The following is a 26,493-nucleotide window of genomic DNA, read 5'->3' as shown; positions in this document are numbered from 1 at the left end:
CAATTTTCTTTTCACACACACACACTGTATTTTATTTTTACAAGTGATAAATAAACTGACACAAAGCATTGTAAATGGATGAGCACAAGAAATCAACAATGATTGCAGTTACCAAACACGAACCACACTCATACTATGTCATAATAGTGACATTCAATCCAGTAATCTTCTGCTGTAACAGCTCCTTTACTTTGCAGTGAAAATTGACTTGTATATTTTTTGCCTCTGAGTTCTTGTGGGATTTTTTTTTTTATTCAAACAGAAAGTCACAAATATTATAATCATCCTCATCAGTTCACTCATTCCCATGTAAGTAATTATTTTTTCTTCTTGATATTTTGTAAGGCACTTTTATGAATTCAACAGTTTGCTATTAGAGTTCTGAATCGTTCAGTTACACAGTATAGTCAGTTACCAAACATCTGTACTTGTCAGAGTGTTTTCCATGAATTCCTTAAAGATGAAACGCTTTCATAGGAACATTTTTGCAAAAGCATCAGAGTACACGCAGTACTCTCTGTAAATGACAAAAGACTTAAAAATGACCACAGTTAAAGATTTGACGAAAGTTCATAATAATGAAATTGACAAGGAAATTTAGTTATTTCTGAGATATACATTTTAAAGTAATAAGGAGTATTATGACTTATAACATTTTACCAGAATGTATAAGTATTTTAGAAATTTCGTGTAATGTCTGAAACATTTATTTTAACGTATTTCCATACAAATAACCTAAAGAAAGTTTAGTATTAGCTGTATTTTTGTTTGTTTGTTTATACTGCAGGTTCTTATTAGTCATCAATTTTATACACATCAGTGTATACGTCTCAATCCCAATCGCCCAATTCAGCACACCACCATCCCCACCCCACCGCAGTTTTGCCCACTTGGTGTCCATACCTTTGTTCTCTACATCTGTGTCTGAACTTGTGCCCTGCAAACCAGTTCATCTGTACCATATTTCTAGGTTCCACATACATGCATTAATATACGATATTTGTTTTTCTCTTTCAACTAACTTCATTCTGTATGACAGTCTCTAGATCCATCCACGTTTCAACAAATGACTCAATTTCGTTCCTTTATATGGCTGAGTAATATTCCCTTGTATATGTGTACCACTACTTCTTTATCCATTCATTGGTCAATGGGCATTTAGGTTGTTTCCATGACCTGGTTATTGCAAACAGTGTTGCCATAAATATTGGGGTGCATGGGCCTTTTAAAATTATGGGTTTCTCTGGGTATATGCTCAGTCATGGGACTGCTGGGTCATATAGTAATTCTATTTTTAGTTTTTTAAGGAACCTCCATACTCTTCTCCATAGTGGCTCTATCAACTTACATTCCCACCAACAGTGCAAGAGGGTTTCCTTTTCTCCACACCCTCTCTAGCATTTGTTGTATGTAGATTTTCTGATGATGCCCATTCTAACTGGTGTGAGGTGATACCTCATTGTAGCTTTGATTTGCATTTCTCTAATAATTAGTGATGTTGAGCAGCTTTCCATGTTGATGCATCTCTTTTTCCTAACTTTAATGCGAATGTTACTTTTGTTTCACTGTTAAGAATGATCCTTGCTATTTTTTACCTTGAAATTCTTTATCTTACAAAACAAGTTTCTCTTGATGCTTTGCAAGTAAGAATTGTAAAATCATGAATGGATTTTGCATTTCATCAAATGCTTTTTTGGTACCTATAAGATGATGGCATTTTTAATTTAATTTGTTAATATTCTGATTATATCAGTAAATTTTCCAATGTTGAATCATCCTTCCATTCTATTTGGTCATGACGTATTATTCTTTTATTATATTGCTGTATTTCGTTGGATAACATTCCATTTTTTGTTTTCTTCTACGCTTATAAACAAAGAAGGCCTGTAGCTGTATTTTTTATTGTCCTTTTTTCGTTTTACTATCAGAGATCAGAATAGCCTCATCTGAGTAGCTTCCCAACTTTTTCCATACTCTGAGACAATTTGCACAATAAGAGTTAACTGTTTCTTGCAACTTTTCTAGATTCACATATAAAATGACGTGTCTCCTGGACTTTCGGGGGTCATACTGTGAACCAGCTTCTTATACTGGGGAATTATTCAAGCTTTCTGGTGTTTCTTGGATCCATTTTGGATATGTTTCTTCTCCAGAAAATTATTCTTTTCTCTTATCTTTTGAAAATCTTGCTTTCAAATTTCTCCTAAGTTTCTCTTTTGAGATTTAAAAAATTCTTTTGTGCACTATTTCCTTCCTAGTGGATTATTTTCCACTTCTTTCTTAGGCTCAGTTATGCCCTTGTTTTATTGCTATCATTAATTTCTTCCAAGAATAATTTTGGTCATCAGTGTTTGGTGTTGTATGTGTTTTCTTTCATTAACTTTGTCTTTATTCTTTGTTATTGTTTTACTCCTACCCCTTCTTTCTCTTCTTCCATTTTGTAGCTTCTTCAATTGAATGTTTAGTTCATATATTTTCAATCACCCTTCCTTTCACTTTTGGTACGATGAAAGATATCTGTCTCCTTTAATGCTTTTCACCCTAAACTATATTTTAAAATTTAGTTAAATAATTTAAATAAATTAAAAAAATATTTCACAGAAATTTGTAAATATCATCATAACTTGATGATTTATGACAATGAGCCATTCTGATGGCTGTGTAACCAGCACCTGCCTTCAGGATAGAATATTCACATTATTCTAGAGACTTCCTCACGCCCCCCACTCACAACCTCTCTCCCTCACAAAGGTAACCACTACTCTGACTTCTAACATAGAATACGTTGCCTCCTTTTTCTCTTTATAAAAATGGAAGCAGGGCTTCCCTGGTGGCGCAGTGGTTGAGAGTCCGCCTGCCGATGCAGGGGACACGGGTTCGTGCCCCGGTCTGGGAGGATCCCACATGCCGCGGAGCGGCTGGGCCCGTGAGCCATGGCCGCTGGGCCTGCGCGTCCGGAGCCTGTCCTCCGCAACGGGAGAGGCCACAACAGTGAGAGGCCCGCGTAACGCATAAAAAAAAAAAAAAAAATGGAAGCAAAGAATAGGTATTCTTTTGGGTCTGGGTAATTTTGCTCACTATTCTGTTTATAGAATTATTCTTATATTTTCATGTAGTTCTTGTTTATCTTCATTGCTGAATTGTATTCCATTATATGAATATACTACAGTGTACTTAACCATTCTAATGTTGACTGGCATTTGAGTTGTTTCCAGTGTTTGGCTACTGAAATAATGTTGTTCTGAACATTCTTGGACTTGACATTCATTGCACAGACATACACATATCCTAGGCATGAATCATAGCACATGGGTAAGTTCAGTTTTAGTGGATTCTGTCCAAATAGTTTTTCAAAGTGAATGTAATGATTTCCATTCTCCTTACTAGAGTACAGGAATTTCCACTGTTCACAACAACACCATTTCTTGTACTGTCAATCTTATGAAATTTTAGCCTTTATTTGAGTATGCAATTATAGTCCACGGTGGTGTTTTATTTGTAGCTCCCTAGTAGCTATTTCCAAACATTAGTTTTCAACCTGTCTCTATTGTATTTTTTCTTAAGTTTTGTTTTCAATACTGACCTGAAGACACGACATTTGGGATACCCACCCAGGCCTCCGTGGTCACTCACTAGACCTCAAGAGGCCAGAGCCAAGTGCCAACCAAGGACATCACAGACTTGCAGGCTCAGCCAGCATCAGTCTTGAGCAAGGCTTCTGCCCAGCGTGGAGTCCCCTGCAGAATCAGTAAGCCTAAGGAATATTATCAACTCATTGCACTAAAGTCTACTGGGGGTTCCTGCTGATATACTACAACCCATTTTTGAAAAAGTAGTGTTTTCCAGCGTCCTCACCTATCCAGAACATAAGTAAAAATTTGGGAGTTTCTTGCTTATTAATGAAAGCTATGAAGTCTATGTCCAACTGGGCCCAGAATCCAAGTTGTAGCATAATGGTATTTCATCCAACCAAAGAAGAGTTTAATGATTTCGATAAATACATTGCTTATATGGAATCCCAAGGTGCACACCGAGCAGGCGTGGCCAAGGTAATTCCACCCAAGGACTGGAAAGCCAGAAAGACCTACGATGATATCGATGACATCTTAATAGCCGCTCCCCTCCAGCAGGTGATTTCTGGGAGGGCAGGTGTGTTTACTCAGCACCACAAAAAGACGAAAGCCATGACCGTGCGTGAGTATCGCCGCTTAACAAACAGTGAAAAACACCAGACTCCATTCTACTCTGATTTTGAGGAACTGGAGCGAAAATATTGGAAAACACGCCCCTATGGTTCACCAGTATATGGGGCTGACGTCAGTGGCTCCTTATTCAATGAAAACACGAAGCAGTGGAACCTTGGACACCTGGGAACCATTCAGGACCTGCTGGAACAGGAGTGCGGAGTGGTCATCGAAGGCGTCAACACCCCCTATCTTTACTTCGGCATGTGGAAGACCGCCTTTGCCTGGCACACGGAGGACATGGACCTTTACAGCATCAACTACCTGCACTTCGGGGAGCCCAAGACTTGGTACTGCGGTGCCCCCGGAGCACGGCCGGCGCCTGGAACGCCTGGCCAGGGAGCTTTTCCCGGGCAGCTCGCGGGGCTGTGAGGCCTTCCTGCGGCACAAGGTGGCTCTCATCTCGCCCACGGTCCTCAAGGACAACGGCATCCCCTTCGGTCGGGTCACTCAGGAGGCTGGAGAGTTCATAGTGACGTTTCCCTATGGCTACCACTCTGGCTTCAACCACGGCTTTAACTGTGCGGAAGCCATCAATTTCGCCTCCCCGCGCTGGATCGATTACGGCAAAGTGGCGTCGCAGTGCAGCTGCGGGGAGGCCCGGGTCACCTTCTCCATGGACGCCTTCGTGCGCATCCTGCAACCGGAGCGCTACGAGCTGTGGAAACGCGGGCAGGACCGGATCGTGGTGGACCACAGGCGGCCCACGGAGCCCAGCAGCCAGGGCCTGAACGCCTGGAGGGAGGTTCGCGCCTCCTGCGGAGCTGCTCTGGGCCTGAGGCACCACCAGCCACGCCGCGCTCGGCGCCCGCGTGTGCCTGTAGCCCTGGACTGTGGGACCCGCCACCGAGTCCCTTTGCCTGCTGTGTCCCGGCGCCCCTCGCCGGTCCGGGGTTCTTGCTCGGCCACCCAGTTCGATGCTGCGGCCACCTGCACCTCCGGGGAGCCCGGCCCGACCCAGCCGCCGACCCCAGGTCCATCTGCCCCGGATGGCCACCCAGCTGGAAGATGTGGCCCTCGTCGTCGTCCTTGGGAACAGGGGACTCAGGATCCAACTGCTCCCCCCAGTGCTAAAAGGAGGCTTTCCTTGGACATTGCTCAGGACTCAGAGGCTCATCCCCTGCCTGTGGATGCACCCTCGCCGGACAACGCTGACCCGCTCAGCCCTGGGCTCCAGCATCCTGACAAGGCTTCTGGGTGTGGTTGTGGCCCTGTCCCCTAAGCCCAGGGGATGCCTTTCTACCCCACTGCTCTTGCGTGGGGATCCTTTGAGACTGGTCGCATTGACATTTCAGAGCTTTGGCTATTTGCCGGTCACTAGTCTTGCATGAGAGTCTCTCCTGTGCTTTTGCTGGACCTGCTGGGTCCGTGGTGTTTACCAAATTGTCCAAAGTTTGTTATTCCTTCCAGACCCTGGAATCTTTGCACACTGCTAACTCCTGTGTCACAAACTGAGGATTCATGCACTGGACACTCTAGTGTCTCAGGAAACTAGGTCCTGCTGAGGTCGCCAGAGCCCAATCTACCTCAGACTCCCATCCTGTGGGCCAGCTCTGGATGCTGCTCAACTTCTAAAGAATCCTGGGCTTTGATTAGCCTCCAGTCTCCCTCCTTTTCCTCTTCCCCCTTCCCTTCCCGCTTTTCTTGCCAAACTAGGCCCTTAAAATCTGACTTTATTAAATATATTAAAGGTAACCGGAATGTTAAAATCTGACTTTATTTTTTGTGTTGTTCTCAGCCAACTGAGAGTTGGTCGTTTTTCTTGCACTTTTCTTAATAATTATATCAACACATTTCAAGCAAAACTTATTTTTCTGAGCTTGTTGCCTTGTGTGATGTTGGTGAGTTTGGGGTTGATTGTTGGGTTCCGGCTGGCTGGCTGTGTTGGGGGATTTGGTTTGCAGCCCTATCAGAAGGGAGACTTGGTGGAAATCACCTGGCACTTGGCTGATCCAGGCTGCTAGGAGAGATGAGCAAACACAGGGCTAAAAGTGCCAGCATGTGAAAATCTTCTCTCCAAGTCTCCACTGCCTTCTCAATGCACTATGTACATTTCACATGGTTAAGTCATTGATACATCCCAATATAAAAATCCACAAATAAATGAACAAGACAATTTCAAGTGGGCATATGTTCTGTGAAGAGAGTAAAGGGGATGGGGTGATAGTGCAGAATGGGCAGTGTGGTTCCGGTGGTCAGGGAATACTTCATAAAGCAGGAGACCTTTCTGAGTCCCAAATGACAAGAAGGAAGGTCCCGAGCTGATGTCCACTTGGATAAAACAACAAGTGTAACAGCCCTAACACAGAGCTTGGTGCTTTTGTGTGTATAGAGAGGAAGCTCATTTGTATCTGGGGCTAGAGAAGGGAGAGGCAGGATCTTGTAGCTCATGTTAAATATTTGCGTTTTTTCAACTTGAAATGAGAAGGCATTGGAAGTTTAAAACAGCACTTGACATGATATAATTTGCATATTTAACTAATCACCTTAATTGTTCTGTGGACCCCTTGGGGGCAGGAGAAGTAGGTAGAACATCTAAGTAATACAGGTGAGAATCGATGGTTACTGACTTAGGCCATAGTGTTGAGAATGCACAGAAGTGGCCAAACTCAGAATAAATTTTAGAAATTGAAAATGATAGATTGGATGCACAAGGAACATGTGACTCCAAGTCTAGTTGTTACTGTGACATCACACTGTATGTGTCTTTTTTTTTTAAGAAATAAATTTAGGTTTCATTTCAGGGGCCAAACATAGGCAAACTTTTCAAGCATTGAAGCCTCCAAGGAATTGGTTCTGAAGCTCCAAAATGTGCTCTTCTGACAATTTCTCTCCTATTTTATAGGCTCACCTCATGGATTTGCTGTGAATTAGAGGAAAGGTCAGGCTTAGGAAGCAGACGGGCCTGGCTCAAATCTGGCTCAGGACTCACTGATTATGCCATCTTGGACAAGCATCTGAACGCTCTGGTCCAGTTCCCCACGTGGCACATTGAGGAAATAAGATTAAATAATAAGATGTGAGTGAAGGCACCCTAGTAGGCACTCTGCTTCTGTCTCTACCACCACCGCAGTAAAGGTACCATCTCTCATCTGGATCTTTATAAATGTTTTGCTTTATTCATTCTGGGCCACTCCAGTCTGCCCATTTCTGCCCAGAAAGCAAATGTGGTTGTGTCTACGCCATTGAAAGATCAAAAGCCTCACCATGATTTATATAATATTTCTTTCCAAACTGCAGGACATGAGCCATTAGTGGGTCATAGAAACAACTTTGTGGGTTGCCAGCAGCATGTTTTTTAAAGGGGAAAAAAATAGAATACAACAGGAATACTAGATTGCAATGTCAGTTTTAAGCATAAGGATTATTTCATGAAGCTTGTTTTCTCAATATGGGTCCGTGTCCTGCTGAAAAATGTTTGACGGCTTCTAGCCTATGATCCCCTGAATGCTGTGTCTCCTGCCTCCTTTAACCCTATTTCTCATAACCTTCTCCCAGGTCTCTGTTCTCTACCCACACCCACCTTCCTTAAATTCCTCCAACATATCATGTTCCCTTCTGCTGGGAGACCCCTTAGCACATGCTGCTTTCCTCTTTGCCTAGTTCATGTCAACATCTTGGTCTCAGACCAGACAACACTCTTCAGGCAAACACGCCCTGAATCCCCGGAGGGGCAGGTTCTTAGAGCTCCACGTTCAGTGTGTGTCATTATTCCTTTAATAGCTTGTTTCTTTGATTAACGACAAGCTTCCCCACTAGTTTTCGTCTGCAGGACCGCAGAGACCCTATTCTTGTTTACCACTGTACCCAGTCGCTGAACCCAGGTTGGCACATAGGCACTCAAGAAAGAAATATGAATCAACCAACCTACCAACCAGTGATGTTGGCCGGTCTCGTTTCTTTCTTGGTTTTGGTTTTGATTCTAAGCCTCGCAGCACCAAGTAAGAGGATTTTTAACTTGGGTCTCCTGGCTTCTGATCTGCTGAAACTTCATCAAAGTTGTGTCCGTGTGTTGGCGGATGAGCATTTCGTTGAGAAGGGGGAGACTGATTTCCGTCGGATGTCACTGGGGGTCCCTGCCCATCAGAGCCAAAGAGCCACAGCTCTGTGGGCATCTCCTGCCGCCTCTTTGCATCCTTGAGGATCCCTGGGGCGCGCTGGCTCAGGAGGCTTCTAGGCTCCCAGCCCCAGGGACGGTTCCTTCCCGTTTCCTCCGATTAAGCCGACCCGGTTCATACCTTTCAGTCTTGGGAGCGCGCGTCCCCGAGCCTGCGAGCGCAGACTGCAGAAACCAGGCGGTGCAAGTCCGGGTGCATCCCCGCGCCCGGCGCCGGGCCTGCGCAGCCATCTCAGGGAGGAGGGTGAGAGGGAGGCGCGGCCTCGGGACGCGGACCCGCCCCTGCCGCCGGGGACGCCCAGCTCGGCCCGCAGAGCACTAGCTCAGCCGCGCCGCCCCCGGCTTCCGACTTCCCCGCGGCCCCGCTCGGCGGCCTCGCGCTCTCCCCGCCCGGCCCGCAGACGCACCATGGGCCCCACGCGCTGTTTGGCGCTGGGCGGCCTCCTCGCTCTGGCGGGGTTGTTGGAGGGCCGGCTCGTGAGCGAGCAGGAAGCCGGCTTCGGTGAATGCGACCGATTCTTCTACGCCGGGACCCCGCCCGCGGGGCTGGCGGCCGCTGCCCACGTGAAGATCTGTCAGCGCTCCGAGGGCGCCGAGCGCTTCGCCACCCTGTACAGCACCTGGGACCGTATCCCCGTGTACTCGGCGTTCCGCGCTGCGCGCCCCGCGCCCCTGGGAGCCGAGCAGCGCTGGCTAGTGGAGCCGCAGGTAAGAGAGGCGCTTCCCAAGCCCGGCCGTTGGGCTGGCCTCCCAGGGCACTTTGCAGCCACCGTGAGCGATAGGGCGGGGAAGGGCAGCCCCAGCCTTCGGTGCCAGCGTCGGGAAACCCAGGTTTCCACCCGCCCCACCGCGCCCCCGGAGTTACAGACTGCCTCGTCCCCTGTCAAAGCCACGGCCAGAGCTGGGCGATCTGCGAGCCTTCGCTTAAGCCTCAGGGGTCCGAGGCCCCCAGTGGGAGGTGGTTCTCTCTGCACTTCAGAGGAGACATCTGCAGTGTCTCATTCACTTCCTGAATAATGAGGACAGTGAGACGGAGACCCAAGAGACCACTCAAATCTTCGGGATGCCTAGGCTGGGAGCGCACAGGTCGTTGCCACAATTCTGTGGGATGAGTGAGTGAGTGGGCATTTTCATGCCCATTTTACAGAAGAGGAGATCAAGGCTCAGCGGGGCGATGAGACTTGCATAAAGATGGGGCAGGTCTTTTGGCTAGAAGTTCACTGCCCTTCCTACTAGGAAAAGGCTTTTCTTCTGCAGAGGCCACCTGAGCCTGAAAAGCCTTCCCTTCTGCACAGGACATTGAGTAAATTCGATCTGAAGTTAATGTTGGGTTAGGACAATGAAATAAAGGTATGGATTTTTAGAAATGCGATGGGATAGTTACAAATAGTAGGGACATTGACTACCTCCTACTAATGAGAAGAACAAACCTGTTTCTCCTGGCTCTTCATATCTATATTATCAGACCACTTGGAAATTGTGTCATCTCTCAGGGTTTTCTGTTCTGTCTGGTGAGAGTGACCAAACACTCCAAGAGGCTCCCAGAGGTCCTGCTGAAGCTGCCTTCACACACCCTGCCCTAGGTCTGCGCAGCCAGCCTCCTGTGGAGAACACCCTGCCAGGCTCCCCTGTCCCAGCAACCTAGGACACCCGATCTGGGGGAGGAGCTGAACACTCAGCCCACCCATTCTTTTTTTTTTTTTTTTAGAACTGGTTGACCTTGATCTTGTTTTACTTTTTTTAATTGAAATATAGTTGACTTACATCAGCCTGCCCATTCTTGATGGCCACAGCTGCCTAGGCATTGTGAGCAGGGGACTGGCGTTCAGCTGTTTTATTCAGAGCCCTGGGTTGTAATTTCTATAATATCATTCAGTTATTTCTGGCTCTAAGACCTTGACCAGCTCTCAGGCCATCTGCACCTCCGTCTCTTTACCTTCTCCACAGCCTGTTGATGTCAGAACCTTTGAGATCAGGCATGTGAAAAAGCCTTTGTAAAGTATACACACTTAAGGCATATAGTAACCTAAAGTTAGTTTGCCCCCATCTGCACCCCTAGAGCTCTCTGCGTTTCCCCCAGTTCCCCAGTATGCATGTGATTGCAGACCTGTGAGGAAAATAGATGACCTGGTCCTTTCTCACCGAGGATCTCATGGATGGCTTGGGGAGACAGAACGTACATGTGAGGAAGACGTGGGATGCATGCTGAACAAGTTTCAGTTAAATCCAGAACCACCACATTTAGTAGTCACCCACAGTGTGCCAGGCACTTGGGGTGCCAGGGGAACAGAGTGTAGCTCTGGGACTCAAAGGCTTCCTGGTCTGCTGGGTGACGAGGTGGCAGCACCTCTGATTAGAGCCACGCTGCATGGGTTTAAGCCTCAGTTCTTCCACTGACTTGCTGTAAACTTGGGCTGGTTGACTTAGAGGTAATAACAGGGTGATTTTGAGGATTGCATGAATTACTCCATATAAGGTTCTCGTGCCTGGTATATCAGTCCTAGCTGTTATTATGACATAAGCAAAACATCCTCAGTTTAAAAGGGTAGAAGAAGTCTTATTAGATTTAATCCGTCTTGGAGGTGACGGGGTAAGCCTTTGGGTCAGGGTGACGTTTGTACTTTACCTGGGAGGATGAGGCGGAGTTCAGAAGGGAGACAAGGACAAAGACATTCCCAGCAGAGGGGACATGCTGTGTGAGAAACGCATGGTTGAGTCACGGATTAGTGTGTGGGGAGTGGTTGGAGCAGCTAACCCAGTACAAGTGAGTAGATGACTCAAGTGCTCAGAATAAAGAGGAGTGATGGAAGGGAGGGGTCGGGTATGAAGGAGTGATCAAGGAAGGTTTGGGGCCGGGGAGTGGAGCAGAGCCATTTATGCAGTTATTGAAGGAGCCCAAAGGAGCATGACTCATTCAGCAGAGAGGAAACAGAGCCTTCACATAGGCAGTGGAGACGGTGGGCCCTGGTAATGAGGGATAGGACTGGAGAGGTAAAATAGGATGGGGAAGGAGAAAGGAGCTGGTGGGGTGGGAGGGAATAATTCCAAATGGCAGCTCCAGAGGTGAGAGGTACAGTGGTTCAGAAAAGCACAGGAGACCAGAGTTCCCGACTGGGGAGGTGGGAAGGGCCCAGTGGCTGAGCACAACTGGAAGGATGCTTTTCTCTGCAAGACAGCTTTGTGCTGCCCGTCCCTTCCCACCGCAGTGTCCAGTCAAGTCAGCCAGGAGCCAGGGGCTATTAGGAAGGAGGCAAGGAAGGAGAGAGGGGGAGAAGCCGCCAGATTGCCATGCTGGCAGGCTCTGGAGTACACTGCAGCAAACCTGCCCCCCCCCCCCCGAGGCCTGCCTCCCAGCCAGTGTGCCCACTGCAGAAAGATGCTCAGTGCTCAACGTGGACTTCTGGCTGCTTCCAAGCACTCTGTAATGCTGAGTCACCTTGCGCCCACATCACCTCTTTAGAAAGTTAGTGTTACCAAGAGGCCCAGCAGATAGAGGAAGAGGCAGGGGACCAAAGGAGCTGGGTGCTTGCCTTCCGTAGTTAGTCAGGTAGGGCTGTTCTGACCCTGAGGCTCCTGAAGCTCAATTAGGGCAGCTCGCAAGGCTGTCCTGCAGTTTCCCTTTGGGGGAAAAATCAAAAACAACAACCGAAAACCTCCTGAATCGAAGATGATAGAAACTTAAGTCACTCGTGCGTAAAACCTTTAGGGTGTTGTAAGCACTCTTGTGCTTCAAAACACAGGGACCCAGAATTCCACCCTGCAGAATGCAGTTTACAGGGGCCCCGTGCCCTGGCTCCTGTCTGTAGTTCCAGCCTGTCTCCTACCCCTCCCCACCCTCATGTACTGTTCTAGCATTATCTAGCTGCCTGGAGTGCCTCTCATAAACCATTCCGTTGGTCACATTTGTTCCTTTACTCATGCTGATTCCTTTTGCCCCAAATGCCCTTTCTACACTGCCCCCGTCTTGCCCCTCACTGCCTCCCCACTCCATCCTTTAAGACTGCCGAGGTGTCACCTCCTCCAGAAGGAAGAGCCCACCTGAGTGAGGTCCACTTCCTGAGTTAGGTCCACCCCACAGTGCTCCCTGTAATTTCTCTATATTTTTACTTACCACACTGTTTTATACCTACCTGCTTGTGGATCCATATCTCCAGCGGAGAGACTGAGGGCTTGCATTTCTAGTGCCTAGGACATAGAAAGCACTCAGTAAGTGTTGAATAAAATCATTTGATGTTCGGAGGTTCAGTCAGGCAACAGTGGGTGAGATATTCTGCTAGTGGTGGAGAGCTGCCTGCTTTAGAAGCTCGCCTCCCAGCTAACCAGCAGCCACTGTTCCAAACATATTCCATATGCAGAGCTGGAACCTTCCTCTAAATCCACCCCACCTGTTCTAGCTCCGGCCTTTGGAACTACCCCTGATGATTTCGATCTCTTTAGCATCAGATGACAGGATCCCGCATCTGGGGGGCCTTCTGAAGGACATAATGAGAACTTTAAAAGGAAGCGGAGGGACTTCGCTGGAGGTCCAGTGGTTAAGACTTTGCCTTCCGGTGCAGGTTCAATCCCTGGTCGGGGAGCCGAGATCCCACATGCCTCCTGACCAAAAAACCAAAACATAAAACAGAAGCACTGTTGTAACACCTTCAATAAAGACTTTAAAAATGGTCCACATCAAAAAAGATTATTTTAAAAGGAAGCAGAGAAGACAGAGGGCTGTTGTGGGTTTTATGTGGAATGTGGTCACCTTTAAATTGAGAATGGGGAGAAGGCAAGAAAGAGATGAGACAGTGTGTCCCTATTAGCAGGACAGAGATGGTCCTTAGCAGGACAGAGATGGTCCGGAGGGTTTGCAGTCAAAATTGAGAACTGGGCACTGGTTTAGTACAGGGAGCCTCAAACCTTTTAGTTGCTTAGCTCATTTCTGTTTAATGGAAGAATTTTTGAATAAGGTACTAGTGATGCCTTTGCAAAGGATGTTGTCTATTCACGCTAGAAGCCAACGTATAAGACCCTGTCATTTTTAAAAAACAATTTTTTTTTTGGCCATGCCACGCGGCATGTGGGATCTTAGTATCCCGACCAGGGATCAAACCCTTGCCCCCTGCAGGGGGAGTGCAGAGTCTTAACCACTGGACCACCAGGGAAGTCCTCAAGACCCTGTCATTTTGTAAATGTGAATATTGGAAGGAACTGGTTTTATATTCTGCTTATACTTCTTTAATCTTACAAAAATACTGTGAGGTAGATCTTATTCTCTTCATTGTAGAAATGAGGAAACTGGCTCAGAGAGGTTAATTGTTGTGCCCAAGGCCACACAGCTTGGATTTGAACTCATGACTAGTTGCTCCTAGTCCGGAGCTCTTTTGATGAACCATGGAGATCTTTGATTTCCCATGGATCCACTGCATTAATGGTCATAGGACTTCAATTCTCATCTTTTATATGGAAATCTTAATTTCTACTCCATTTCTCTTTCCCAACAGTCGTAGGACAAGTCAGAGCACATATTTGGCCACGTGAATGTTGCTCAGGTGTCAGTGGCTCCGGAGAGAAGCAGATAGTCCTGCTAACGGCAAAAGTATTTTCCTAAAGGGCCCAATGAAGTCATATTTCAAATCTTAGTAAATGTACGTGAACAGTTGTCACATCTAGAACCTCGATTAAGTCCTTAATTTTTAATTTCCATCAGTGGCTTCTTGCTTGCACTTCTTGAAACTGTTTGACACACTGTTTCATTTGTTCTAACATCAGCCCTCTTTTAATTGTGTCAGAGAACAGATATAAAGAAGATATCATACACATCTCTGGGTAAGGGACACAGCAAACAGGACAATTCTGATTCTTCCTTCCTCGTTAAGAAACGTGACTTTAGGGGCTTCCCCGGTGGCACAGTGGTTGAGAGTCCACCTGCCGATGCAGGGAACACGGGTTCGTGCCCCGGTCCGGGAAGATCCCACATGCTGCGTAGCGCCTGGGCCCGTGAGCCATGGCCGCTAAGCCTGTGCGTCTGGAGCCTGTGCTCCACAACGGGAGAGGCCACAACAGTGAGAGGCCCGCGTACCGCAAAAAAAACAAAAACAAAAACAAAAAAACAAAGAAAAGAAACATGACTTCAGATCCCTGCTCTGCCACTTACAACCTGTGTGATCAAATTCTTCCATTCCTATTTTTCTGATCTGTTCATTAAAGATAATAACAGTGTGGACGTCACAGAGTGGTTGTGACACATAAGCGAGATAACACATATAAGCACGCAGCATAGAACCTGTAATATGGTGAGGTCTTAATAAATAGTAATGTGTACACTATTAAGGTCTTACTCTAATAGATGTTAAACACGCACACACACGAATGGAATGTTGGATTAGATAGGCAACTCCTGCAATTCCACAAATCTTGCCAACAACCTAAAACATCCATCTGTGTATCTTCTCAAACGCTCGGTGTATGTCCCACATTCACATAATAGGTGCTCAGAAGGTACATGGTGAGAGATCGAATGAATGGACGATGGAATGGACAGGTGGATGGGTAGATGGATTTAGGTGATTGGAAAAACAAAAACAAAACAGGTGCCAGAGGCACCTCCACCCTCCTAAACCTGAGCAACCAAGAGGTGTGTTGTCATAAAACGAACAGTGAGCAATTGCATTCCAGCCTACTCTGCTAAGCCCGAGGAGGGCCAGGAAGCACCGGGCTCACAGGGATGGTTCCAAAATCAATTGCTCACAATTTCTTCCTTACTGGAGTGCAGATAGTAAAAACAGCAGTCATACGTGCTACCCTTCACTCCATTTTTCTCCTTTTCTGGCTTTTTCTTCATCTTTGAATTTAGTATTTCCATCTGATTCGTGGTCATTCTCAGAAGCGAGTTAGGGTACTTGCCCTGTATTGGCAGAACATTTTAGTGATGTTTTGTCCTGGAACAGTCTAGTGGTGATGGAGCTGTGCACCATTCCTTCAGCCCAGACTTAAATTTGGACAATCCAGGAAAGGAACTATCATTTACTGATCCCTTACTGTGTGCAAGGATCTTCACAAATTAACTCATTCACAGAACAACTCTAGGTCCTATGACCCATGGTTTATAGTTTAGGAAACTGAGGTTCAGCATCGTTAAATAACTTATCCAAGGTCACAAAGCTGCTAGATGGCAAAGTCTGGATTGGAGCTTATGGCTGTCCCACTCCAGAGCTCTTAGCTCTCTTTCTGCTCTACCATGCTGCTTTCCACTGACAATGTCAGTATTTTCTCTCCGGATTCCAAATTGACTGATTTGTTATTTTATTTTATTATATTTTATTATCATTTTTTTGTTGTTGCGGTACACGGGCCTCTCACTGTTGTGGCCTCTCCCTTTGCGGAGCACAGGCTCCGGACACGCAGGCTCAGCGGCCATGGCTCATGGGCCCAGCCGCTCTGCAGCATGTGGGATCCTCCCGGACCAGGGCACGAACCCGTGTCCCCTGCATCGGCAGGCGGACTCTCAACCACTGTGCCACCAGGGAAGCCCTGTTATTTTATTTTTATTTTACTGAACTAATCCAGTTCTTTGGATGATGTCTGGCTTGGCTTCTAACACACCATCCTGGAAATCTCAGTTATAGCTCATGGTGATTGAATGGAGCAGTCCTTGAGGAATAAAGATTTTATTTGTTGGGCTTTAATTCCTCTTCCTTTTAAACTGTCAGCTGTACAAGCGGAAATATGAGAAAATAAGTCCTCCCGTTTGCCAGTAGCTTTCACTGCCAGCGATCCGATCTCGCTCCTAGAATTCCTGTTAGTTCAAAATGTTTTTCCTTCATGTTGTGTATCATGTCTCCTGAGTGGTCACGTACCCTTTTGGTTAGTAGAACTTGACATCTATGGCAGCAATAATTCCTTGCCTGCTGACGTATCTATTTGGCCACTGAAAGGAAGGAGAAATAAAAAGAACCAACTCATAGGGTGAACCCAAAATAGAAGCACCATTTAGTATTCCAAGTCATGCTTTTATTTACCCAGCGCCTGACAGACGTGTGGGCTCATCAGAGGGAGGTCAAATGAGGGCATTTAATATTTTTAATCAAAACTGAAAATATGAGTACTTCACCTTTTGCAGAGTAAATAGTTGGATGAAATAGGATTTGAAAAACATAAATTAGATTACATGTTCCAGTTGACTTGCACCTTCATTTCAGGGGTGGTTGAATTGCCCAGGATGCATGATTGAACAGGGACCATGTAAGGAAATGGCCACTGTTTATGTATCTGAAAGACTGGGCATCCATCATAGTCTCAGGACACACGGAAACACAGGGAAAGGAAAGCTGGGTTTATGAACCATAGAAAGGTCTTTTGTCATTCTTGGGTATTTGTGTTGTATCTGGAACCATGGAACCCATGATAACATTGGACACCTCCTTCACAGCCAGTGGACCGTTTGGGATGGTTGATGGTCTTGCTTCTGCCACCTCAGTTCACCCCTCTAATCCCTACCATCTGCACCCTGAGATCCAAGCTGCGACCATCTTCATCCAGGCCTCTGCAAAACAGCTTCCTGACTGGCTAACCCATCCCACCTGGGTCTCCACCTGGAAGCCAGAGAAATTCAAGACATTCATCTCATTGTATCTCCAGTGGCCTCACTGGAAACCCTTCAGGGCTCCCCATTTCTCTTCAGATAAAGACAAGTCCTTATCAGGGTCTCCAGAGTCCTGCGTGGTTCGTCTCTCATTCCCCTTCTGGCCTTATCTGGCGTCACACAATGCCAGGCCTTAACCTCCTGCCACTTTGGCTTCTTTCTATTTTGTTTTTGTTTTTTGTTGTTTTTTATTTCTACGTTCTCTCCCATCATAGGACCCTTGTACCCGCTGGGCTTTTTTTGTCTTCCGTGATATTCCCACCTAGGTCAACTGCCCATAATACTCTCTAGTGGCACCAAACACACCTTTCTTTGCTAGTTGTGGTACAATAATACATTTGTTGTGTGACTGATTGATTGAGTGCCCTCCGTTCCATGAGTGCAGGGCTCAGGCCTGTCATACTCACCATCGAATCCTCATTGCTTAACACAACTGGCCAGCAACCTTTTCTGTAAAGGGCCAAATAGTGTAGACTTTTGGGCCATATGGTCTCTTCTGCAACTATTCAACCCAGCTGTTCTAGCACAAAAGCAGCTGCAGACAATGCATAAATGAGTAGGTGTGGCTATGTTCCAAGAAAACTTATTTATGAAACAGGTGGTGGGTCGGATTTGGTGCACAGGCTGTAGTTTGCCAACTCCTGGTCTAGCATGATGCCAGCACTGAGTAAGTGCTTAATAAATGTTGTTGAGTTGTGAGCATCCAGCAGATATGGGTTGAACGCCAGCAGTGAAATTGAAAGCTTTGCAGTCTTATTTCGTATCAATGGCATGGCAGCCTTAGATCTAGACCTACAGACAGTTTCCTTGAACCTTTTTAATGGGGTGCTGGTGGTGGTTCTTTATCACATTTAGGGTTTTTTAGGATTATAAAAGTAATATGTGCTTATGGTAAAAAGATTCTTCTGAGCATTTTGGAAGTATATAAAGAAAAAGATCCGCTTTTCACAGATAGCCAGTCTTCACAGTTTGTGTGTATGGGTGTATGTGTGTGTGTAACATTCAGAAATTCCATTACATATAGAGAGACGTGCACTCTCACATCCTTTGTTCTAGTCAAGGCTTAGCACCCTTTTGGACTCTGTGAAGCCACATCTAACGAGCCTCTCAAACAGCACACTTTTTTGATGAGCAAGTCTGCACAGAACATAAACCAATTTGTCTCATTAAGCATTTTCGCTATAGAAATAGAAGGCCTGGGGACTTGAAAATGCAAAGTCTATGTCATCACCTTTTTCTCTCAAGTCTGTATCATGTATAACTGACTGATGGACTGAAATAATCCTGCTTTCTTTCCCCCTCTCCTCATTCCTGAGCACAGGAGGTGTTATCCTTCTCCTCTTATAGAAGAGACAGGGGCCCGGGGAGTCACTGGTCTGCCCCAGGTCACAAGGCCAGTAAGTGACAGAGCTGACAGATCTCCTCATTTCTAATCTGGTATTCTGTTCGGTCACTAAACCCTGCTGCCAAGTAGTCTCACCTTTAGAGGAACTTGAAAAGCTCACAAAACCCAAGAGAGAGGTCAAAGAAATGGAAATGATTTTGCCTGGGGGCAGATTGACTAGCCTCAGAGGATATATGTGACACAACATTGAGAAGCAGATGCAGTCTCTTGTGCTAAAGACAAGAGGTCTTAAGCTTCAGCAGCTTGAGGAGGGTTGAGGTTGGATGCAAATAAATCATTCCTGACATGAGAGCTATGAGGCTGTGGAAAAGGGTCAAGGGCTATCAAGTCCCCTTCTCTAATGATCTTTAAGATGAAGGGTACATTTTGCCTGTTGGCTTGGAGAAGGGCCATGTCTTATAGTTAGTTACAATCTTGTGTGGAGATTAGCTATGCGCCCTTCCCCAGTTTTCAGATGAGGGTGATGCATAGCTGAGTTGATAGTGGTACCTCACAGGCTGCCGTTCTGCACCCAGGGAGCTCTTTGACCAGGCTCGTCACTGCTCTTGCTTTTCTGCTTCCATATGGGATGCCCTTCTGCTCCTGGGGCCTCCTGCCCCAGGCCAGTCAGAGCCCTAGGAGTTTCCTCTCACTTATTTACATCATAAATGTGGTCACAGCAATCAGCAACAAGAGTTCATCATCAATTTGTTCTCTTCTCTGTCAATGAATTGGGGTTTAAGAGGTAGGCATGCAATTAGAGGGATCTTCAGGGGCAGAAACAAGCTCACCCTGTTTATTATCTGTTCATCCCTTTCTTCATTCCTGGGCAGCAGGGGGAGAATGTTAGTGTTGCAAAGGCTGAGTCCCCCAGACCTCGGCTGCTTGTTGATCCTTTATCAGTGTTGTTACTGTCGTCAGCATCACAACCATTTATTGAGTTCTTGGGTCTAAGCCAGAAATAGGAACCCATGATGTGCCCTGCCCTCAGGTGTCTGTTAACGTAGTCGGGAAGGCAGACCAGGCATAAGAAGTGGTTTACTTAACTCTCTCCCACCAGACTCTTAGGCCTGAAGGGGCAAGGATTGGGCATACGGAGTTGTTAAGAAGATTGGTTTTATAGTGAGACAAAACTGGGCTGAGTCCCAGCTCTGTCAGTTACCAGCTGGTTGACCTTGGAAATGTTACTGAATCTCATGGATTCAGTCCTCATCTGTGGCCTGGAGCTCATAAATCATCCCTGCCCTGTGGATGAGTTAGGGCGGTTCAGTATGACTGCGCTGTGTCTACACTCTCAATACGTGTATGTTAAGCATGTGGAATGAATAAGTAACCTTTGCTTCCCAGCCAGTGCCTGCCTTGGAGACAACCAGGATGAGGGTTACCGTGCCCTTAGGGCTGACCCAGTGTTATTGCTGAAATGCCCTTACTTCCCCCGTACTCCTGCTTCATTGCCACCTTGCCTGTGACAGGTCTCCACTTTTTCTGAGTTTCAGCTGTTCCTGCACTTTACTCTCTGTTGAAGAATTTAGTAGAAGTGCCTTCTCTCAGTCCCCGGGTGCCCCTCTGATCTGTTCTAGATCTTCTGCAACCAAGGCACACGTGTCTCTTCCTTTATGCCCAAGATTTAATCCAGGTGTCTAGACGGTTCGGTTCCTGGCCTGCAAAGTCCCTGTCCCGATTCACTTGGGTTCTCATAAGAGTAAGACTCCTGAGGTTTCAGGCTTTTTTTTTTTTTTTTTTTTTTTTTTTTTGCGATACGTGGGCCTCTCACTGTTGTGGCCTCTCCCGTTGCGGAGCACAGGCTCCGGACGCGCAGGCTCAGTGGCCATGGCTCACGGGCCCCAGCCGCTCCGCAGCATGTGGGATCCTCCCGGACCGGGGCACGAACCCGTGTCCCCTGCATCGGCAGGCGGACTCTCAACCACTGCGCCACCAGGGAAGCCCGTCAGGCTTTTTGATACATGAATCATAAGCTTACCCAGGCTTATTCGGGTGAAGGGCAGGACCGTTGTACGAGATCACTGGTAAATTCACAGGCACAGGAAACAGGCCTCAAAGGATCCAGGACAGGAAGCTTTCTAGAAATCAAACAGCCCCACAGAGTCTTCAGGATCTTTCTCCCACCCTCCTCTGTCTTTTCTCTCTTAACGAGTTCTTCTGCTTTCCCATGGTCAGGCTGGCTGCCAGTCCTAACGTCCATCTAGCAACCTTCACACCCTGTGTCAGGCTTTGAGCTTCTTGTATCGAGAACCCAAGAGAGCCATCTGGTAGGCTGCTGTCCCTACCAGGCTGGCTGTCCCTTGGTTATGCCTGGCAAGGAGGTGGGTAGGAGAGGGTCATGTGCTAAGAAATACCACTCTTTTAGAGATAGTGTCAGAAGTACTTGGTTAATTAGAAGTAGGGGTTGAATGTGATGCATGGCTGACAGGGTTGGCATACCTGGTGGTTGGCTGGGAGAGCCCAGAGTGGGCAGCCAGATTAGACTACTCAAGGGACCCTCACTACTCAACAGAACCCATTCTGCGTACCAACCATGTGTGTAATTCATGCTACGAAAGGCCCCGAGGTGGGTGTGATCTCCTAGGACTGGGTGAGCTGGGGTCTTGGGAAGGCTCTTACTGAGGCTGTATCAGCCAGGGTCTGGGAAGGAAACAGGTGGAACTCTCAGAGTAGTTTAACTGACAGAATTGAATGAAGAATCTATTTGCCGAGAATTAAGGGAGTCAACAAGAGATGGTAAAGTACCCAGGGCCTAGCCATCGCAGGAAGCTGTCACCATCCCAGGCCTATGGGGTCAGCGGGGAGCTGGGGAGAGCTGTGACTGCAGAGGAACTCAGCCAGAGCCAGGACCACAGCAACCAGGTGGGAAGGGAGCAAGGAAATACATTCTCTCTCTTCCCCCCTCCTCACTGGCTGCCCCAGTCAGAAGCCAGAGGGCCAGAGAGCTCAGTTGATGTGGTCCCGAGAAATCAGCCTCCTGGGACACAGAGCAGAGCACAGGAGAGAGTGGAGAGTGGATCTGGGGGGCCAAAGGAGACCACCCAACACAGGAGCGGTGAGGTTGGAGCTGGGCCCGGGCACCCAGCTAGGATATAAGTAGCGGAGTGGAATGGTGAAGGCCCCGCTCCACCAGTGTTGACAGGGGCAGCAGTACAGAGGGAAGCAGGGCAGCATTTACATCACAACCATGTAATTGACTCGGTTGGGGACAGGGATTGTCCTTTTCTGGTGGAATGTAAGGGAACACTGAGAGAGGAGGTTGGAGAATTGGCGGTGGGGGGAGTCATGACTATGCTAGTTTGCCATTTAACCCAGAAGTATAGGATGCTACTGAAGATGTTAGAAACAGCAGTGAGGTATAGACCCGGAAAGTATAAATAAGCAAAACGAGACTTCTCACTTCACATACGAATAAGGCAGGAAATTCATGTTTATCCATCTTGGGGATCAGAATATTAGCTGCCTCTGATGGGTGGAGGATCCAAATGGCCCTGTAGTACTTTATTCTCTTCTTGGCATTATCATCCCAGCTCTTGTGATTTGTGGATAATACCTCTTGGAAAGTATTAATAGCGTGTGAATAAATTAAGCCCAGCTGGGCCACTACCAGAAAGGATGTAGTAAGCAATTGTGTTTCACTGCTGTCCATGGACCCCCCTGCATCAGCATCACTTGGGGGTGGTGGTTAAAAATGCACTTTTGGGGCTTCCCTGGTGGCACAGTGGTTAAGAATCCACGTGCCAATGCAGGGGACACGGGTTTCGAGCCCTGGTCCGGGAAGATCCCACATGCCACGTAGCAACTAAGCCCCGTGCACCACAACTACTGAGCCTGCAGTCTAGAGCCCGCAAGCCACAACTACTGAGCCTGTGTGCCACAACTACTGAAGCCTGCGTACCTAGAGCCCGTGCTCCGAAACAAGAGAAGCCACCGCAGTGAGAAGCCCGTGCACTGCAGCGAAGAGTAGCCCCCACTCGCCGCAATCAGAGAAAAAGCCCTTGCGCACCACCAAAGACACAACACAGCCAAAATAAAATAAATAAAAAGAATTTTTAAAATGCACTTTTGAGCCCCACCCCAGGCCTACAGAATACACCTCTGGTGTGAAGTACACAAATCTACGTTTTTAAATGATTTATTTTTTATTTTTTGGCCGCGCTGCGCAGCATGAGGGATCTTAGTTCTCCGACCAGGGACCAAGTTGCTTCTAATACAGATTGAATTTGGAGAACTCTAGATTTAAGGAAATATCACTAATTTGTTGTAATAGCTGTCCAGGCAGGGGCTTAATTCCACCAGAGACAAAGGAGAATCTGATAGGGATCCAGCCCAGGGGTTCTCCATTTAGAATCACCTGGAAACTTTTTAAAAAACATCGTGGGGTCTTCCCTGGTGGCGCAGTGGTTGAGAGTCCCGCCTGCCGATGCAGGGGACACGGGTTCGTGCCCTGGTCCGGGAAGATCCCACATGCCGCGGGAGCGGCTGAGCCCGTGAGCCATGGCCGCTGAGCCTGCGCGTCCGGAGCCTATGATCTGCAATGGGAGAGGCCACAACAGTGAGAGGCCCGCGTACCGCAAAAAAACAAAACAAAACAAAACAAAAACAAAAAAACCCACATCGTGCTGATCTCCAAGCACTACTCGCCCCCTCAACTCAAGCTTTTTAAAGCTTCCAGGTGATTCTATGAACCTCTTATCTCTGAACACAGAAGGTGGAAAAAAATTAGAAATGGAGATGTCTCAATTTAACTGACTTGTTTGAATTCTGTAACACATTTGTCAAATGCTAAGAATAATTGCTCTGGAAAAGAAAACAAGAGCACAGAATGGAAAACTGGCTTCAGTGAGTGAAGAGGAAGATGACCAGGGGTGTTGTAACTTGAGAAGGTACCGGAGGTCTGGAGAAGTCTTAAAGGCGCCCCGCGCACTTTCTCAGGCTCCCGGGAGGAGCAACTGGAGGCGTTCCGCGGGAATTTGTTTGCTCTCGAGGCCCACCCCCTGGCCTCTTCTCAGGCCTCCCTTGCCTGTACCCAGTGCCAGTTTAGGATTGGGGCATTTTTTTTGAACCTCCCCTCTTTCATTTTTATTTTTTTCAAATTCTGAAGGACAAAGGAAGGTCTGAAATGGAAATGCAGCATCCTTTTCATTCCCTCCTCTGTTCCACCACCTTCCGACTTAGGAGGAGAGAACTCCTTAGGCCGTTTTTCTCCCTTCTGCACGGTTCACCCGACACAGACATGTGCCACGCGCCTACGACTGTGCACAGCACAAGGGACAGCTGGAGATGCTTGCTCCTCCCCAAAGGCAGGGAGGTGTGTGGGCAGCTTGGGGAGCCCAGAGGAAGGGTGATTCAGGGGAGGAAGGCTGTTCAGGAAATGGAAAGCCCTGCATTTCTCATTCCTTATAAAAAAAAAAAAAGGAAAAAGCATCCTTCTAATTCTTTCTAAGCTGTTTCTGTTCCCAAGAGGATAAAGAATATTTTAGATGCAAGCAGGGAGGATTTTTTTTTTTTTTTTTTTTTTCTGAAATGGGTGGGTCGGAACTCTGCTTACTTCTTTCCTGAGAGCTGAAAGGCCTGGTGGTTTATTCCTCCCCAAACGTCCTTCCGCGGCTCTGTGGCCCCTCTGGCCTCCTGTTTCTTTTCTGAAAGGCAGCTTCTTTCCCAAGCTGGGTATTTTTCGTGGTGGGTCCTCAGATCTAGTTCATTCTGACTTGTGGGAGTTGTGCAGAGGGCCTGTCTGCAGCGTCCAGCTCCAGCTCTGATAAGATTATCTGATGTTCCGATTTCAGCTGCAGTTTTAGTTTCTTGTAAGGGGGGGGGCCCTCTGACCCACCTGGTGATGGGCAACAGGGTGACAGCAACTCTTTAATGTCTGTGTGTGTGTGTATCACAGTTCACACAGCAGAAACAAAATTGGAACACCCGCTGCTCCACTCGTCTAATGATTTAACTCTGGTTTGAAAAATAAAACAAACCCCAAAGGAAAATAGCCTCTCTGTCCCCACAGAGTAGATGGGAGCTCACTAGGTCTCCCCCATCACAGGATCTTGTTTGAATCATTCCCAGCATGTGCTTATCTAGCTTCAGCCTAAGATTCTGCTGAGGAAGGAAACTCCACCCTTCCCAGGGCGAATCAGTGCAAAGTTTCACCACCATTTTTTTTTTTTTTTTTTTTTTTTTGCGGTACGCAGGCCTCTCACTGTTGTGGCCTCTCCCGTTGCGGAGCACAGGCTCCGGAACGCGCAGGCTCAGCGGCCATGGCTCACGGGCCCAGCCTCTCCGCAGCATGTGGGATCTTCCCTGACCGGGGCACGAACCCGTGTCCCCTGCATCGGCAGGCAGACCCTCAACCACTGTGCCACCAGGAAGCCCCTCACCACCATTTTGATCATCCTTCTTGAGGACCAGCTTTCCCAGGGGGAAATCCTGGAGCCAGAACTAGAGGACAGTCCATTTGCTTCTGGAGCCCCTCTTTTCTTGTCTGCAAATTGGAGGAAATCATATGTGCATGTGTAGGTTACTGTGGAGCTCAAGAGAGATAATTCTTTCAATGTGTCACAATTAGCTCACTGGTTGTAAAGGGCAGGACCCTTCCCCACTTTGTCTTTGGAGATCAGCCTGCCCAGCAGGATGGTTCCCTCCTGTCCCACATCCTCAGCACTGTCCGCAACTCCTGGCGGCCGCTCAGCAGCAGCAGGGCCGCCCCGACCCCTGCACCTGCCAGCTGCTGACACGACGCCACCCAGTCTTCTCCCTGAGCCAGACTTGCTCTCACTGCACTTGCTTGGTCCCCTCACATCAGCAGGGCCATTAGCTGTCACCTGCAGCCCTTGGCCCCGTCCCATCCGGACACGACATGTGCCGAAGCTTCATGTTTGTGTCCTGCCAGAGCACTGCCCCTGTCCACAGCAGCTTCCTTTCCCCCCGCCCCAACCAGTGACAAATTCCCCCATGGCAAATCTGTACCAGGTGACGTTGGTCTCTGAGGTGTGCGTGGATTTCGCAGCCCAGGAACCTTCAGGGACAGGGGCTTCTGTTCCCTGGCCCCTGCCCCTCCAGCCCGTTCACCTTGTCATCGTCCCCGTGAGATGCTCTCAAGCCCCAAGATGCTCCCTTGTATGGAGACCTAGTAGCCCCACCCCTCCCGATGCCCCCTCTTCCTTGGATGCAGGTGGGGGGCTGGAGGACAATCTTTGCTTAAACCTGTAAGCCCTGCTTCTCCAGCTAAGGCTGTGTTCCTCTCCTGCCTTTACGTAAAAACTTCTCAAACGGAGTTCTGTCTGCAGCCTCCTCTTGCCCATATCCAGTCACTTCCACCACCTGTCCTTCCTTCCTGAGCACCCTGTGGAAATCGCCCCTTTGAAGCCTCACTAATGACACTTTAATCATCAGGGCCCTCGGGCCTTTGTCTCCATCTCTTCCCTTTCCTCTCTGAGCAGGTGCCCACACCCTGATCCTCCTCTAGGAGAAGCTTTGTCCTCCCTTGACTTTCAAGTGACACTAGAAGATTAATTCTCCTAGGCTCCATCAGTTTCCCAGTTGCCCCTTCATCCCCTCCCCTCCCCTCTCCCCCATCCTCTAGCCTGGCTTCCCTGTGGCTTTTGGCCTCCCTTCTTCACCTAGAGGCATGGGCAGGGCTAGGAGCTTTTGATTCTGAGATGATGCTGGGCATAGGCTTGGCTCTGCCACTTATGAATTGGGTGAGCTTGTAGCTGTCACTTACCTGAGTTTTAATTTTCCCGTGTGTAAAATGGAGATGATGATAATACTTACGTGGTAGGTTGTATGAAGAGCCAATGGGATGCAGCACGTTGCAGTGTTTTCTAAATGATAGTCATTTGCAGACCTGCTTCACAAGAGTCGTCCTATACTAGCATTACTTGAAAGTTAGGTCTTTGCATTGACTTTAAATCAACTCATTGTAAAATAAATTAGTCTTATCCTAAATAATCATATCCATGAAATCATGTGTAGGAAATGCTGGTTATATCTTTCCCAGAACACGTTAAACATAATGCATAAACTATTAAAATATCAATAGAACATCCATTGGTTAACTTCTCATTGTCCACAAGGCACCATGGGGTTACATGCACTGCAGAGCAAGTCTTTTTTAAGATTT

At 47.5% G+C, this 26,493-nt stretch overlaps 1 protein-coding gene and 1 pseudogene across 1 annotated transcript in view; both read left to right on the top strand.

Moving 5' to 3' along the window:
• The first annotated feature begins 3,899 nt into the window (after positions 1 to 3,899).
• On the top strand, positions 3,900 to 6,430 carry LOC116757992 (annotated as a pseudogene).
• Positions 6,431 to 8,613: 2,183 nt separating this feature from the next.
• Positions 8,614 to 26,493, top strand: part of ENDOD1 (endonuclease domain containing 1) — a 30,557-nt gene continuing 12,677 nt past the window's right edge. Inside the window, exon 1 of the mRNA XM_032640490.1 lies at positions 8,614 to 9,069. Within this exon, the coding sequence (XP_032496381.1) occupies positions 8,770 to 9,069 (300 nt within the window). The 5' untranslated portion in view covers positions 8,614 to 8,769. The remainder of the gene's footprint in view (positions 9,070 to 26,493) is intronic.

Source organism: Phocoena sinus, chromosome 8 (genome assembly GCF_008692025.1).
Source record: "Phocoena sinus isolate mPhoSin1 chromosome 8, mPhoSin1.pri, whole genome shotgun sequence".
Lineage (NCBI taxonomy): Eukaryota > Metazoa > Chordata > Mammalia > Artiodactyla > Phocoenidae > Phocoena > Phocoena sinus.
Note: the sequence above shows the minus strand (reverse complement) of the source record. Positions and strands in the feature narration are given on the sequence as shown.